This window comes from Budorcas taxicolor, chromosome 4 (genome assembly GCF_023091745.1).
Source record: "Budorcas taxicolor isolate Tak-1 chromosome 4, Takin1.1, whole genome shotgun sequence".
Taxonomy (NCBI): domain Eukaryota; kingdom Metazoa; phylum Chordata; class Mammalia; order Artiodactyla; family Bovidae; genus Budorcas; species Budorcas taxicolor.
The window spans coordinates 87,473,275-87,488,841 of record NC_068913.1 but is presented as its reverse complement, the minus strand read 5'-3'; the positions used below and the strand labels follow the sequence as shown (position 1 = coordinate 87,488,841).

At 37.1% G+C, this 15,567-nt stretch overlaps 1 protein-coding gene across 1 annotated transcript in view; it reads right to left on the bottom strand.

The window, feature by feature from the left end:
- CPED1 (cadherin like and PC-esterase domain containing 1) overlaps positions 1-15,567 on the bottom strand; it is a 324,989-nt gene that overhangs the window by 168,136 nt on the left and 141,286 nt on the right. The window contains exons 7-9 of the mRNA XM_052638461.1: positions 4,660-4,802; positions 3,082-3,154; positions 822-989 (exon numbers count right to left, since the gene is read on the bottom strand). Coding sequence (XP_052494421.1) covers positions 822-989; positions 3,082-3,154; positions 4,660-4,802 — 384 coding nt within the window. The remainder of the gene's footprint in view (positions 1-821; positions 990-3,081; positions 3,155-4,659; positions 4,803-15,567) is intronic.

Sequence of the window (15,567 nt, the reverse complement as noted above, 5' to 3'; positions counted from 1 at the left end):
TTATTTTTTCTAATGCATCCCTGAGAGCAAAAGATACATCTTTTAGTAAGATACACATCTTACTATTTTCTCCGGGTCAAGTGGTTCTAATGGTTTTAATGACAATCCACTCACTAAGGAAGGAAAACTGGGAACTCAAGGAATGAACCGATAAGATCTTAGGGAGACAAGAGTCTATAACATCTTAGCTCTCAAAACCATCTCTCTGTAGAGCACCCTTTGTTGGTGAGACCTTTCACATTCTACTTTTCCAAATTTTCCAATTACAGTTTTAAAACAGAAAGATACAGAGAAAACGATACTACACCTAGATTACCAATCTGTACAGATTTTTTCATACATCAAGAAAACTTGCACTAACAGATGACAAAAATTTACCAGTCTTACTCTGAAGCACTATTCCCTAATCATCATCTAACCAAAAATGTTAACCAGATGTAACTGCTTTAAAAAAAAAAAGAGTATAACTTCAGCCCCTTGATTTTAATCTAGAGCACTAATTGCTTCCAAAAGGTTCAGGTATTCCTTAACAGTATTCTATTGTACTTAACATGTATTATGCATTATAAGAACAAAATTCCCTTGGGAATTAGAAGCTGATTTACTTCATTTTCAACCCATAATTTCATCATAGTCAGTCATCCACATACTTAGTAGACACAAAACTAATATTGATTCTTATATCAAAAAAATATTAAGAGGTTTATATAATAGGTACAAATCAATTTCAAATGAATTATCAAGTTGCTTAACTGCACAGTAAAGAAAATGATACTTAAAGATGAATTTAAAATACTTGTCAGTAAAAAATATGCACTTACCTTAACTACAGCTGATCTATAAAGTCTCTGAAATATCTCAGAAAATATGGAAAGGGAAGAGTCATTAGACAGGAGAAAACTGAAAGTATCTTTTAAAAGAAATTCTTCTGTGTTTTGGTCCTCAAAATCCATGTCATCATCATCTTGAAAATTTAAATGCTCATGCACCTGTGGAAGAGTTAAATAACAGCAAATATTTTTTGTTGACTTACTTTTAATGCAGTGGAATCACTTCTAAGACATGGTTCATTTCCCATTGGATTATAGATCAGAACTGACATCTAGTGGTCCTTTTGGAGGTCAACAATTTTATAAAAATCTAAGTACTGTTCTTTCGAAAATATGATCCCCAGGTGGTGCTAGTGATAAAGAACCCATCTGCCAATGCAGGAGACTTAAGAGACGTGGGTTTGATCCCTGAGTCAGGAAGATCCCCTGGAGGAGGGCATGGTAACCCACTCCAGTAGTCTTGCCTGGAGAATCTCCTGAACAGAGGAGCCTGGTGGGCCACAGTACATGGGGCAGCAAAGAGTCGGACATGACTGAAGCAACTTAGCACACATGCATAAGAACATTACTGTTTTATATGACCCACAGAGATGTTATGGGGAGGGAGGTGGGAGGGGGGCTCATGTTTGGGAACACATGTAAGAATTAAAGATTTTAAAATTTAAAAAAATAAATAAATAAATAAAAAATAAATAAACTTATAATCAGACCAAAAAAAAAGAATCATATCAGTTTATCTTAAATCATTGATGAACTCGTGTTTGTGGAAATAATAAAAAATACCTCTAAACAACAATTTTTAAAAATCATAATGTAAACTATTAGATAGGTGGGTAAAATAATGAATAAATGACCTATAAAAGATGTAGATTCATAAAATTTTAGAATTTTAGGGATAAGTCTTTGAACCGACCAAATGTTTGAATCACGTATGATGCAATCATTCTTCTTGTGTAATAGTCTGAAAACCAGTCAATACAGTATGAAGTCAAACTCTTGTTGAACATAGTTTTTTCTTTATTTATTGAGGTATAGTTGATGTAAATATTATATAAGTTGCACATATACAATAGATGTGTGCTGTGTGCTCAGTTGCTCAGTCATGTCTGACTCTTTGTGATACTCTGGATTGTCGCCCGCCAGGCTCCTTTGTCCATGGGGTTTCCCTGGCAAGAATACTGGAATGGGTTGCCATTTCCTGCTCTGCTGCTGCTAAGTCACTTCAGTCGTGTCCGACTCTGTGCTACCCCACAGACGGCAACCCTGGGATTCTCCAGGCAAGAACACTGGAGTGGGTTGCCATTTCCTTCTCCAATGCATGAAAGTGAAAAGTGAACGTGAATTCGCTCAGTCGTGTCTGACTCTTCGCGACCCCATGAACTGCAGCCTACCAAGCTCCTCCGTCCATGGAATTTTCCAGGCAAGAGTACTGGAGTGGGCATAAATTTTATTCTGTTTCTCTTGCCATATCATAAATTATCTTTCTATAGACTAACACAGTCAACTTTTAAAACCTTCTTGCCACTAAGGGAAATTTTGGATTAAAAATATGTTGGAGAAGATGACGACTGAGTGACTGAACTGAAATGAACTGAAAATAATCAGAGTGTACAAAAAACATGCTTCAATTTATATATATTCATACAAATATTGAAAACAAATATTTCAAAAATTCCTATGGTTTTAAAATTAAATTATAGGCCAGTTTTAAACTAAATATCTATATGTAAAGAATAAAGGAGTTAACTTTTTTATAAACCCATGTGAATAAGCTAGGTAACCTGCTATCTTTTATTAACTAGATGTCTATTTTCCTGCATTAACACATACTCAGCTTTATGCCACATTTACTTCATAAACAGAGGTTGAACCAAAAAAAAAATCTATGTGTTTGTTCAACAGGGAAGCAGAGTGGGCACTGTAACTCAAATCATAGACTCTTCACATACTAGTTAATTCTTTGAACTACAGCAAGAATACTGGCGCAGGTTGCCATTCCCTTCTCCAGGGGATCTTCCCGACCCAGGGGTCAAACAAAGCCACGTGCACCTGTGTCACCTGCATTGAAGGCAGAGTCTTTACCGTCTGAGCTACCAGGAAGCACAAATTTAAGTTTGTTGTAAGTTTGATGCAAGTTGCATTTACTGATTGGTTACAATGAATGAAAACAACAACACACACACGCACACACGCACACGCACACACCCTTCAGCCAAAAGGAAAGCTCCCGTGAGCACCCTGGCATACTCACCTGAAGTACTACAGGGGACCTGACACTGCCGTAACCAATATCAAAAGTTAAAAGTTGAAAACATAATCTGCATCTGAAATAAAAACACAAGGTAACAATAAAAAGGAACGAAATAGTGCCTTTTGCAGAGAGGTGGATGGACCTAGAGGCCGCCAGGCAGAGTGAAATAAGTCAGAAAGACAGTGTCACTTACGTGTGGAATCTAGAAAAGGGTTAGAGATGACTTATCTGCAAAGCAGAAATAGAGTCACAGGTAGAGAGAACAAACTTGTGGTTCCCAAGGAGGTAACGGGGGTGGGATGAACTGGGGGTTTGGGATTGACATATATATATATTACTATGTATAAAATGGATAATTAATGAGAACCTACAGCATACCACAGGGAGCTCTACTCAATGTTTGGTGGTACCTGCTGCTGCTGCTAAGTCGCTTCAGTCGTGTCCGACTCTGTGCCACCCTATAGACGGCAGCCCGCCAGGCTCCCCCGTCCCTGGGATTCTCCAGGCAAGAACACTGGAGTGGGTTGCCATGCCCTTTTCCAATGCATGAAAGTGAAAAGTGAAAGTGAAAGTGAAGTCGTATCTGACTCTTGGCAACCCCGTGGACTGCAGCCTACCAGGCTCCTCCATCCATGGGATTTTCCAGGCAAGAGTACTGGAGTGGGGTGCCATTGCCTTAAATAGAAAGGAAATCTGAAAAAGAGTGGATATATGTATATGTGCAGCTGATTGACTTTGCTGCATAGCAGAAACTAACACAACATTGTAAAACAACTGTACTGTAATAAAAATAAAATAAAAACCACAGACGGTAACAAAGATAAATTATATTTGCTATGTTTACTCTATTGTTTGGTACTGTATCATTAATAATCACTGTGGTTAAATGTCAACATCTATACTGATTACAAAGAGCAGTAGCTTAGATAATCTAAAATTAAATACAATTTATCTTTGGATTTGGAGCCTGTTTCATTACCTACAGAAAATACAGATAATATAAAAAGTCTTCATAACACATTAAATGAACCAATCAAGTTGACTCCATAAACACACAGTATGAGAAAGGAACCTCTCCCACTTCTCCATGCTAAGCCTTCTTATTCACATAGAAAGCATGATAAAACTTATATGGAGGCACCTCCTTTTCTTAACATACTAGAATTAACATTTCCCTAGAAAAAGGCATTAAATTATATTCAAGTAAACTGGATGAGATGTGGAGAGAAGAGTTATTGAATTTTGTTAATAAAAGCATATAAATAAAAATATAATTAGTCAATGGAAAGCATATATGATAAAAATAGGTGAGCTTGAAAGGGGTTACAATTTAAAAAATAATTTAAATATTAACTGTGCTTTATTTTTTGTCACCACTGTTTGAATACTGTGAGTCTTTAACATACTCTGAACTTTTAGGGTCTACAAATTACAAAAACATAAGTTTAGAAGTTCATGTTTTATACTATATAAAAATTTCCAAGTAGCACCTACTTGTGATAATTAAGATACATTTTCATTAACAATCAATTTTTAGAAGGTAGGCTTTTTTTTTTTAACATTAAAATTTGCTTTTACCTTTGGAAGATCTTCGGTCCCAGAGTAGATGTTTCACTGAATACTTCAGCTGCTAGTAGGAGTTTGCTAATGGCTTCCTTCATGGTATCAAAAGCCTGAAGAGGTGAACTGGCTCTCAGGAATGTCTCAAAAAATGTTTGCAGCTGTGAACAAAGTAAAGGATTCATATGTTTAAAGGACAATTTCAGTTTGTCTATCATTTCCAAATGAACAATGTGAAAGAGCTCTCTTTGACACACTCAAAAAAACTCCTTAAAAAGGAAAATTTGATCATCTAAGACATATATAAAGTATACTGAAAGAATATATAATATATGTAAGGTATAAATATATATTATCACATATTATACAATGTGATATATATTATATACATTTAAAAACATATATCAAGTCTTCTGATTGAATGTGAGATACCAAAATATCTCACAATTTAAATTATTTTAAAGGTGCTTACTCCATTTTTCTTCTCATTCCATGGCATCTAACCATGGAAAGTGAAGTGCAAATATCACAGAGCTTGTGATCAAAACTGCCAAGTTGAATTTGGGATGCTTCATCTAGGTAAACTTGGACTTGCAACTCACTTTGAATTTTTGTGTCCTTTTTTTAAAAATTAGTTACAACCTACCAACAAGAGAGTTGCCAGATCAGAAGAAAGTCACTGTAAAATATGAAATTTAAGTCTAAGCTTTTTATTATTATCCCTTTCCTGCATTATTTTTGTATGAGAACAAAAATAACTACTTCAAAATTGCTTCTTCTTCTTCATGGTGTGGGAGCTCTAGCCAACCAGAGAAGAATCTAAGAAAATCTCAGTGTCCTGAAATTTTCATTTCAGGCTTTGTATGACCGGAGAGAATGGGGCCTGATTACAAAAATGGGCAGGATATTAGGTTTATGCCTTCATGGAAACACAAATAGCTATTTTTATTTGCTTAAATATTAAAACAATCACAACCACAAAACTATATCTTCAGAATGCTTAACACTAAGACTCAAGTCAAACTTTTTAAAAAGTATAAAATAAACCTCATATTGATTCATAAACTGTCTCTGGGTAAGCATATACTTTCAAAAATGAAGAACAAAAAATATTTTCAGAAAAAACATGCAGCAGGTATACTATTAATATTTTTGGAAGAACAGACTAAATTTATCTAAGCTGTGTAAGACTGCAAAGTGAAAAACTTTTGTTGCTGTAATAATGAAGGACAGATACTGGTACAAATCACGTAAGGGAGATGGTAAATGTATCTTTAAAATATACAAGCAAAATTCCCCCAAGAGAAACAAATGCTGACTTCATAAACTTTTCCCAGCTGAAAAACAGAAACATAATGAGATGTACACTTTAAGACCCTATAAACACGTCATTAGCATTTGGCAATTGGGATGTTTTTCCTTCTCTAACGACTAAGGAAAATGAATGCAGTAATTGTATGATCAAAAGAAAACAAATCCAGGCTAACACTGAAAGTATCAACACCCTTGAGTCAAAACAGAGTAACATGTTTTTCCAAATAAAAGTAACTCATCACATTTCACTCAGTTCACCGTATTACATAGAAAGGGTTACTGATAATACTATTGCATTTTTCCATTTATATGTTTTCTGAATATCACGGGGTCAAGGTTAATAATTTAAGAAGGTTGGAAACATTTGTGTAACACATAGGACATGTAAGATTGATTATCAAATTATATCCTCCATGGTGAAAAATAATTAGCAAATTAATGTTTAGGGTTGTATTTATTCTTCTACTGTGGAAATGTATATTTCTTAATTTTTGACTATAATTAATTTTTCACCATGCGGAAAGCACTGTGTGCTGAACTTCGGAGGACAAGGTACTTAGCACAGTAGCCTCTATAGATTTAGAGGCTAAAAGCCCCAGGTTCAACTTTGATTCTGTGTCTGTTACTAGTAAATTGTGAGGCCTTGTGAGTTTACTAACAGTAACTTTATAGACGTATTGCTAGGATTAAATCAGAGAATGGACTCTCACCTAAAGTCTACCACCACCCATCAGACATCAAATACTCAGTAGACATTAGCTTCTTTTATTAATTAAAACAAAAGTCCACAGCCTTCCTTCAAAGATGAACATTTTAAAAATATCAGATAAGCTTTTCAATAAAATATATTTACAAGACAGAATATAGAGACATGGTGGGTAAATAGGTCCCATCACTGATATGTGTCCCAGCAGAAATGAAAGCAGAGAACTGAAGGACCAAAATCTTTAAACACAGACTGCTAAGAGGAGGACTACCCTCAACCTACAATCATGTAGCAGGGGAACAAGACACAGCTGCCATTACAAATAGAAATGTGGAGCGGGGAGACAGTGACATTTAAAAAGCACATTTAAAGAAAAAAGACTTCTTTCATTTTTCTGTTTGTTCTGTTACCAGTCTTTGTCTCTATATCCATTTCCTATTTCATTACATGCATTTCCACTTACCTAAGTCCTTCAAGTCAAAGAAGATTTTAGATGAGTCATTTCTTTAATTTATTTAGTACAGTGGCAAGCAAACTACACATGTAAGAAGTAAAAGCAGACTTATGCAAATACTTCATTTTTTTTTAATCATCAGCTTTCAGCAGGTTGTCCAGAGAGGGCAGAATAGTTCTATCAATTACTGAAACTAATCCAGGGAGGGTAAGTGGAAGAATTCTTTGAGTGTCTGCTCATTTTGTTATTTGTTATACTAACTGTATTTTCTTGGTCAAATACCCGAGTTCTATGTATCTCAATGTGCTCACATGTAGAAAAAGAGAAATGTGCTTAATGATCTCATGAGACAATGTCAATCTGAAATTATTTGATACTAATTCCATTCAAAGTTATCAGAACCCAAAAAACACTTCTCACTCAGGAGCTTTCTTAACCCAAGCACAAATGTTACTTGAAATAACATCTTCACCTTCACTGTTAAGTTAAAGTCAGCCATGAACTCAAATATCATGGAGACATCCTTATCTCTAGACCAAGACTTTTAATAGATGTTTTAAAATTACCTAAACATGAGACTATAAGATCCCAGGGAAAGCAGTGTCTTGGTAGCAAGGTAAAAATGAATAAAAGAAGATCTTAAAATGTTTCAGAAGACATGAAACCTGTTTTATGAACTATAAATTTTTCTGCTGCTGCTGCTAAGTCGCTTCAGTCGTGTTCCACTCTGTGCGACCCCATAGACGGCAGCCTACCAGGCACCCTCGTCTCTGGGATTCTCCAGGCAAGAACACTGGAGTGGGTTGCCATTTCCTTCTCCAATGCATGAAAGTAAAAAGTGAAAGTGAAGTCGCTCAGTCATGTCCGACTCTTAGCGACCCCATGGACTGCAGCCTACCGGGCTCCTCTGTCCATGGGATTTTCCAGGCAAGAGTACTGGAGTGGGGTGCCATTCAGTGCAAAAATGAAATATAAATTTAATGCAAAATAAATTATGTACAAAATGACCTTGTAAGGTCAGGGCTGTAAAACCAGGCAGTTAAAACATCACCATTGGTTTGTACTTGTGTAAAATTCAAGCAATAAACCAATAAGATATTTTTAATTTTCACATCTATCCATTTAAAGAACTTCCTGAAATATTTGTAAATGGGTAGAAATAATCAACTAAAAATGGAAGGACAAGAGAAACTGAGGATGAACTTCAAAATATTTGTAGGAAAACTTCAGTTAGGTTTTTGATATCTTAAAATATTTCTAAATTGCCACTGTATTCACCTCATTCTCCGACTCCACTTTTCACCACCCCTCCCGCACTAGATTCTGGGCTTCACCCAGCTGATTTCCTTGATCCGCCCATAGGATCTTCGGCAGATTGTTCTCGGTGGCAAAAGATGCTGTTCTATGTTAAACTTGCTAACTGTCCGTGGCGGTGCTCTCACCACCAATCCGTGAGATCTGTTGGGGCAGACACTGTACCATTTTATCTCTGAGTGGCCAGTATCTAAGATAGGACAGGTATTAAGTAAATACTGTTTAGTAAATAAACCTAAATACAGTATTATAGAAACCACAGAGACTTTGATAAAAGAAATAGCTCACTGAAGCTTCTGGATAACATAAATTTTCTCCCTACGACAACATGTGTATCTCTCATTTCCATCTCATGAGGGAGGGAAGATGAGCATTCTTCTGGTGACCTGTAATAAAATCTTTGAGAAATAGAAGCTCACAGCTGTTCAAGAGAATTTCTAAGATAAGAAAATTTAATATGAGTTAAAACATGGGATGAAAAATTAACCACTATTAGAGGGCTCTTTTTTTAAGTCGTTTGCCTGACTAACTGGGAAACTCAGGCAGAATGTTGATATTTCAATATTTTGAATTTTCAGTCATTAATAGGATTGTACCTTATTAAAGTTTACCAGAATTTCTCTCAATATTAATGTGGGAAAGAGGAGCTTTCATTTTCTCAAAGTAAAGAAGTAATTAGTACTTAACAACATTTTGTACCAACAAGCACATGAGAAGATCTCAATATCACTAGTCGTTAGAAAAATGCCAATCAAAACCACAATGAGATATTACCCCACATCCATTAGGATGACTACTATCAAAAAACCCATAAAATATTCAGTGTGAGAAGGGATATGAAGAAATCAGAACCTAGAGCACTGTTGGTAGGAATGTTAAGTGGTACAGACACTTAGGCAAAACAGTATGGAGGTTCCTCAAGAAATCGAAATAGAATTATCATAGGATGCAGAAATTCAAATTCTGTATACAGAGCCAAAAGAATTGGAAACAAGTTCTTAAAGATTTATTTGTTCACTCTTGTTCACAGCAGTATTATTCACATAGCTAAAAAGTGGAAGCAACTCAAGTATATATCCATGGATGAATGGATAGACAAAAGATAGTATAGACAGACAATGTAACATTGAAAGTAAGTGAAACTGTTAGTCGCTCAGTCGTGTCCAACTCTTTGAGATCCCATGGATGTAGCCTGCCAGGCTTCTCTGTCCATGGAATTCTCCAGGAAAGAATACTGGAGTGGGTTGCCATTCCCTTCTCCAGGGGATCTTCCTGATCCAGGGATCGAACTCAGGTCTCCTGCATTGCAGGCAGATTCTTTACCATCTGAGCCGCAAGGGAAGCCCAGTGTAGTATTACTCAACCTTAAAAAGGAAAGACATACTGCAATTCAGATGAACCTTGAAGATATTATGCTAGGTGAAATAATCTAGTCACAAAAGACACTGTATGATTCCACTTATATAAAGTATCTAGAGTAGTCAGGTTCCTAGAAACAGAAAATAAAATAGTGGTTGCCAGTGGCTAGGGGGAGGGGAAATGCAAAGTTGTTTCCTGAGTATATAATTTCAGTTCTGCAAAAAATTCTGGAGACTGATTGTGTGTGTGTGTTAGTCCCTCAGTCGTGTCCGACTCTGTGACCCCAGGGACTGTAGTCCACCAGACTCCTCTGTCCCTGGGATTTTTCAGGGACAGAGGAGCCTCCTCCATCCATGGGATTCTTCAGGCAAGAATACAAGAATGGTTTGCCATTTCCTTCTCTGAGGGATCTTCCCAACCCAGGGATGGAACCCGGGTCTCCCACATTGCAGGCAGATTCTTTACTGTTTGAGCCACCAGGGAAGCCAGTCATACAACGATATAAATGGTACTGAACCATACACTTAAAATGGTTAAGATAGTAAATTTTATGTACACATTGCATGCATGCATGCTCAGTTGCTTCAGTCGTGTCCAACTCTTTGTGACCCTATGGACTGTAGCCTGCCAGGCTCCTCTGTCCATGGGATTCTCCAGGCAAGAATACTGGAGTGGGCTGCCATGCTCTCCTCCAGGGGATCTTTCCAACCCAATGATAGAACCCATATCTCCTGCATCCCCTTCACTGCAGGTGGATTCTTTACCAATGAGCCACAGAGGAAGCCCTTACGTATACATTATCACCATTTAAGAAAAAATTAAAACAATACTGCAGTTTTCACAGCCTCACTCCCTCCAACAACCGTGCTTAAACACTTGCTAATTTTGTACCATGGAAGTCAAAAAAAGTACCTTTTTAATGATTATAAATTATGCATAAGAAACAAAATAAAAAATATTTCCTCCCTTGCTCCATTTCTCAGCTCCTGCAAATAGTGGAAATGGTTCCATCTCTATTCCATTTCCTCAGAACCACTGTTTTATTGAGAAACAATCATTTAACCTTGAAATTGTGTTTAGTATGAAAAATACCACATAGCAAGCTTTAATGCTAGTAGGCACAATCCAGAATAAAGGACACATTTTCTGGGTTGGCCAAAACATTCATTTGTGTTTTTGTATTACATCTTTGGACAGACCCAAACAAACTTTTTGGCTAGCCCCAAATGACCAGTAGATCTTAAAGGATTTCAACCCTGAATATTCATTGGAAGGACTGAAACTGAAGCTCCAATACTTTGGCCACCTGATGTGAAGAGCCAACTTATTTGAAAAGACTCTGATGCTGGGAAAGACTGAAGCCAGGAGGAGAAGGGGACAACAGATGATAAGATGGTTGGATGGTATCACCGCCTCAATGGACATGAGTTTGCACAAACTCCAGGAAATGGCAGAGGACAGGGAAGCCTGGTGTGCTGCAGTTCATGGGGTTTCAAAGAGTCAGACACAACTGAGAGACTGAACAACAAATATGATGGAATGCAAAGTCTGGGGAATGATCATTTCAAGTTAAAAGGCAATATCACTTAAGAGATCAGATGCAATTTTATCCATGATAGAACTAAGGACACAATTAAATACATGAAATCTAGAATCTATGTTCCTTTCCGAATTAAAAGGGGAATAAGTATGCATTCAAATCTACTTCTTTTTAATACATTGGAATTTAAGTATATAGTTCTTGATCAATATTATTATTTTCTGTCTGTTACAAAATCAGCTAGGATCTCTCTGTCTTACTCTGACCTAACCATTCTCTTGCCCTAGCATTTACCAAACTCTTAAAATGTATCTGAAGGAATCGGAATACCTCAGAAATAGGCAGACATACTGACTTCTTTTTATTAAGTTAGTTGAGTCTTTGTATCCACCGCTTCCTCAGATAGCAGGGCAGGTAAAGAATCCACTTACAATGGAGGAGATGCAGGAGACACGGGTTGGATCCCTGGGTCGGGAAGATCCCCTAGGGTAAAAAATCCAACTCTCTCCAATATTCTTGCCTGAAAAATCCCAGGGACAGAGGAGCCTGGTGGGCTGCAGTCCAAAGGGTTGCAAAGAGTCAGGTAAGACTTAGCAACTAAGAACTTTTGTATCCACTAAGACAACAAGGCAATGGCATCCTACTCCAGTACTCTTGCCTGGAAAATCCCATGGATGGAGGAGCCTGGAAGGCTGCAGTCCATGGGGTCGCCGAGAGTTGGACACGACTGAGCGACTTCATTTTCACTTTTCACTTTCATGCTGGAGAAGGAAATGGCAACCCTCTGCAGTGTTCTTGCCTGGAGAATCCCAGGGACGGGGGAGCCTGGTAGGCTGCCGTCTATGGGGTCGCACAGAGTCGGACACAACTGAAGTGACTTAGCAGCAGCAAGACAACAAGAGAAGGGGATGACAGAGGATGAGATGACTGAATGGTATCACCAACTTGATGGACATGAGTTTGAGCAAGCTCCAGGAGTTGGTGATGGACAGGGAAACCTGGCATGCTGCAGTCCATGGGATTGCAAAGAGTCAGGACACCACTGACTGACTGAACTGAACTGAAGACAATAGTATTTATTGTTAGAATGAAAAGGGTTCAACATTGGTACTTATATTTATTTTCAGTGTAATCATGGAGAATATTTGTTCACACAAATACACAGGTGTAAATGGAAGGGTTTTACTTACAGCAACATGACTTGACTCCTTGAGCTCCCTCCAAAGTATATTAAAAGAACACACAATGATTTATCATGAAATATATAACTTCATTAAAAAACTGAAAACAACCTGAGTTGTGGAGGATTTGTCAGTTATTGATTAACATCCTTACTTAAATGTGTCTGTTTCAGGGAGGGGTTGCAGAATTTTTGTAAAAACCATATTTAAGTGTGTCTGTTTCGGGGAAGCGTTGCAGAATTTTTTCACTCTGGAGCAATTATCGTCATAATATTAGGGATAGATGCGTGCTAGGTTTTTCTTTTGAAAAGCAGAGGGGTGTCCATGCAGGAATGGGAGCAAAAATCACCTGCTTTAGAGGCACAGTTTCAGCGAGATGAAATTTTAGGAAGGTGTACATGTGAAAGATGAAATTATCGGCATTGATTCTCTTGAAACTATCTCCGGGCCTGTGAACCTGAAGAGTCTTCATGACTCCCCAGAGGCTCACAATACCCCACTGGAGGATCACAGCTCTGGATGTGTCTGCTCCACAGGACACATCTGCTGCCCACCAGAGGGCTGTGGCAGGAGATGAAGTGCTGGGAGCATTCTGGGCCTTAGCAAGAAGTCTCCTTCATGTTTTAAAGGAGCATGATTTAGGGGGGGAATCCGATATATAAAAACAGAAGAAAAAGAGGAAAAAGGATGGGAGAAAGGGAGGGTAAAAATGACTAAATTACAAACCTAAGCACTGATGTAAGCACTGATTTAATTTCATGCACATGTGGTATTTGAATATAATTCTATATTACACTTAATAATACTCACTAACCTTAGCCAAGCTGACTCCATATGTCAGACACTGTGCGTTTCTCACGCACTGTTTTGTTTATAATCATGGCAATGCTATGAGGTCGATGCTCATTATCTCCATTTTATTGATGAAGAAACTGAGGCTTGAGAACACAAGTAATCTGCCAACATTTTTACAGTTAAGAGGTAACCAACATGAAGCCAATTTCATATTGAATCCAATCTGCTGCTGCTGCTAAGTCGCTTCAGTCGTGTCCGACTCTGTGTGACCCCAGAGACGGCAGCCCACCAGGCTCCCCCGTCCCTGGGATTCTCCAGGCAAGAACACTGGAGTGGGTTGCCATTTCGCTGCAAAGCCCCAGCATTACCTCTGCCACTGTGGCTTTGAGTACACTGGGTTTAGGAAAGTGGATGGACCCTGAAATACTGAAGAATGAATCATCTGTTTTTACTTTCATGGAAAATGTATTTGAAACTGTCACAATTCTCATACACCCACACATCTAAAGTATCAGTTCAACACCTTGAACATTTGTGTAGTTTTTCGAGAAACTAAGAAAATTTCTATATAACTTAAACCAAATTGCCTAGGATCAAGAACAAATTTTGTGTTAAGTCAAATGATTTAAGAACATAAATATTCTCATCATTTGCTTTAGCTCACTGAAAATTGGCTAGCTTTAGGGTAAACCACAGGAAAACTAAATTAATTGACTGAACTTAAATTAGGATAGTTTTTACTCATTCTCTGGAATTAGATCAAAACTCCAATATTTAAGTAAGTGTCATGCTTCCAGTGACATGGATAATTTTATTCATTTGTACTTCTTAATAACCCTAAGCTTTAAAGCATATATTAAAATTGGAAATGCAGAAAGTAGATTCTTAACCGTTTCATGGTTAAAAAATTCAAAGTTTCTGATACATATATAAGAGGATTGATCAGGAGCAAGGAGCCAAAATACAAAAAGCTATGCAGAGCATAAAAATTTAATTATTTGCTTTGAATGGTAGAGCCCTGATTGAATTATATTCAACCTTCTCACAGAACTGGCAGGTTATCTTTATGGCTCCTTCTAGAAGCTCTCAGTGGGATATAAAGGATCAGAGAGATTTTAGAGTAAAGAGCAAAAGTTGAAGTTGTAAAGATTTTATCATTGGACTCTGGATATATATCTACTCATTTTCTTTACATGAATGCCATTGTTCAAGCAGGTCACCAGTATTTCCATTATAGTTAAAACACAGATCTTCTTTAAGCCACTGGTAAAATAAAGTCTGCGGGTTCTCTGGAAATTTTTCCATCATTTATTAATTGTCTTGAGTAGAAAATGATATTGCAATTTGGTAATATTTACAACCAGTAATATTTGTAACATTCAGTACAAAATCAGAGGGATGCATTTAACAGAAAGAAACCTGTCCCATATATCTATAAATACTCTCAAATGAATAAGAAAGTAAAAAGGGAAAATACTTTCCATTTACCTTCCAGATATTTTATGCAGAGCATCTATTTTAGGTCTTTTTAAGTTTCATGGTCAATCACAAAAAAAAGGAAATGCATTCATTATAAAAATAATGAGTTCTGGGAGTACAATAAAGAAAATGATAGAGCAAACTCCCTTAACATATGAAGGCTGTAGTGTTAAAGTTTGTTAAATCCATGCTAGAATTATCACAGCCTTCTGCTATGTTCTCATATGTCTCTCATATCTATACCTCTCTCTTACCAGTGTTCAAACAAAAATCATTCTTTTATATAGAATATTTTAAATGAATATTTAAATATGATGCATAATTTAAAAGCTCATAGTTCAGTATTCTAATTCAATGTAATTCTATGTAGCCCAAAACAATGTCTTCTTCTTGTGGTATTGACTACTAACTTCTGTTTTCCCTACCAATCCCAGGGACAAGGGAGCCTGGTAGGCTGCCATCTATGGGGTCGCACAGAGTCGGACATGACTGAAGCGATTTAGCAGCAGCAGCAGCAGCAGCAAATCATTTACTCCTTCATTGCTGCCAGAGTCATCTTTATGAAGCACAGTTCAAATCATCAAGGTTAGATGTCCCAAATATTTACAGAAGGTGGTATAATAAACAGTAGAAGCCCTTTTACCCTTTCTGCTACAAAGGGACAGCTATTTTTATATGAGAGCTCAAAAAGGGACATATGCTATTCTTAAACATTTTAATTTAGAAAACATGAATGTATATTCCTTTGTCAGTCTTACAAAGCCAAACCTATGGGTGAACTGAC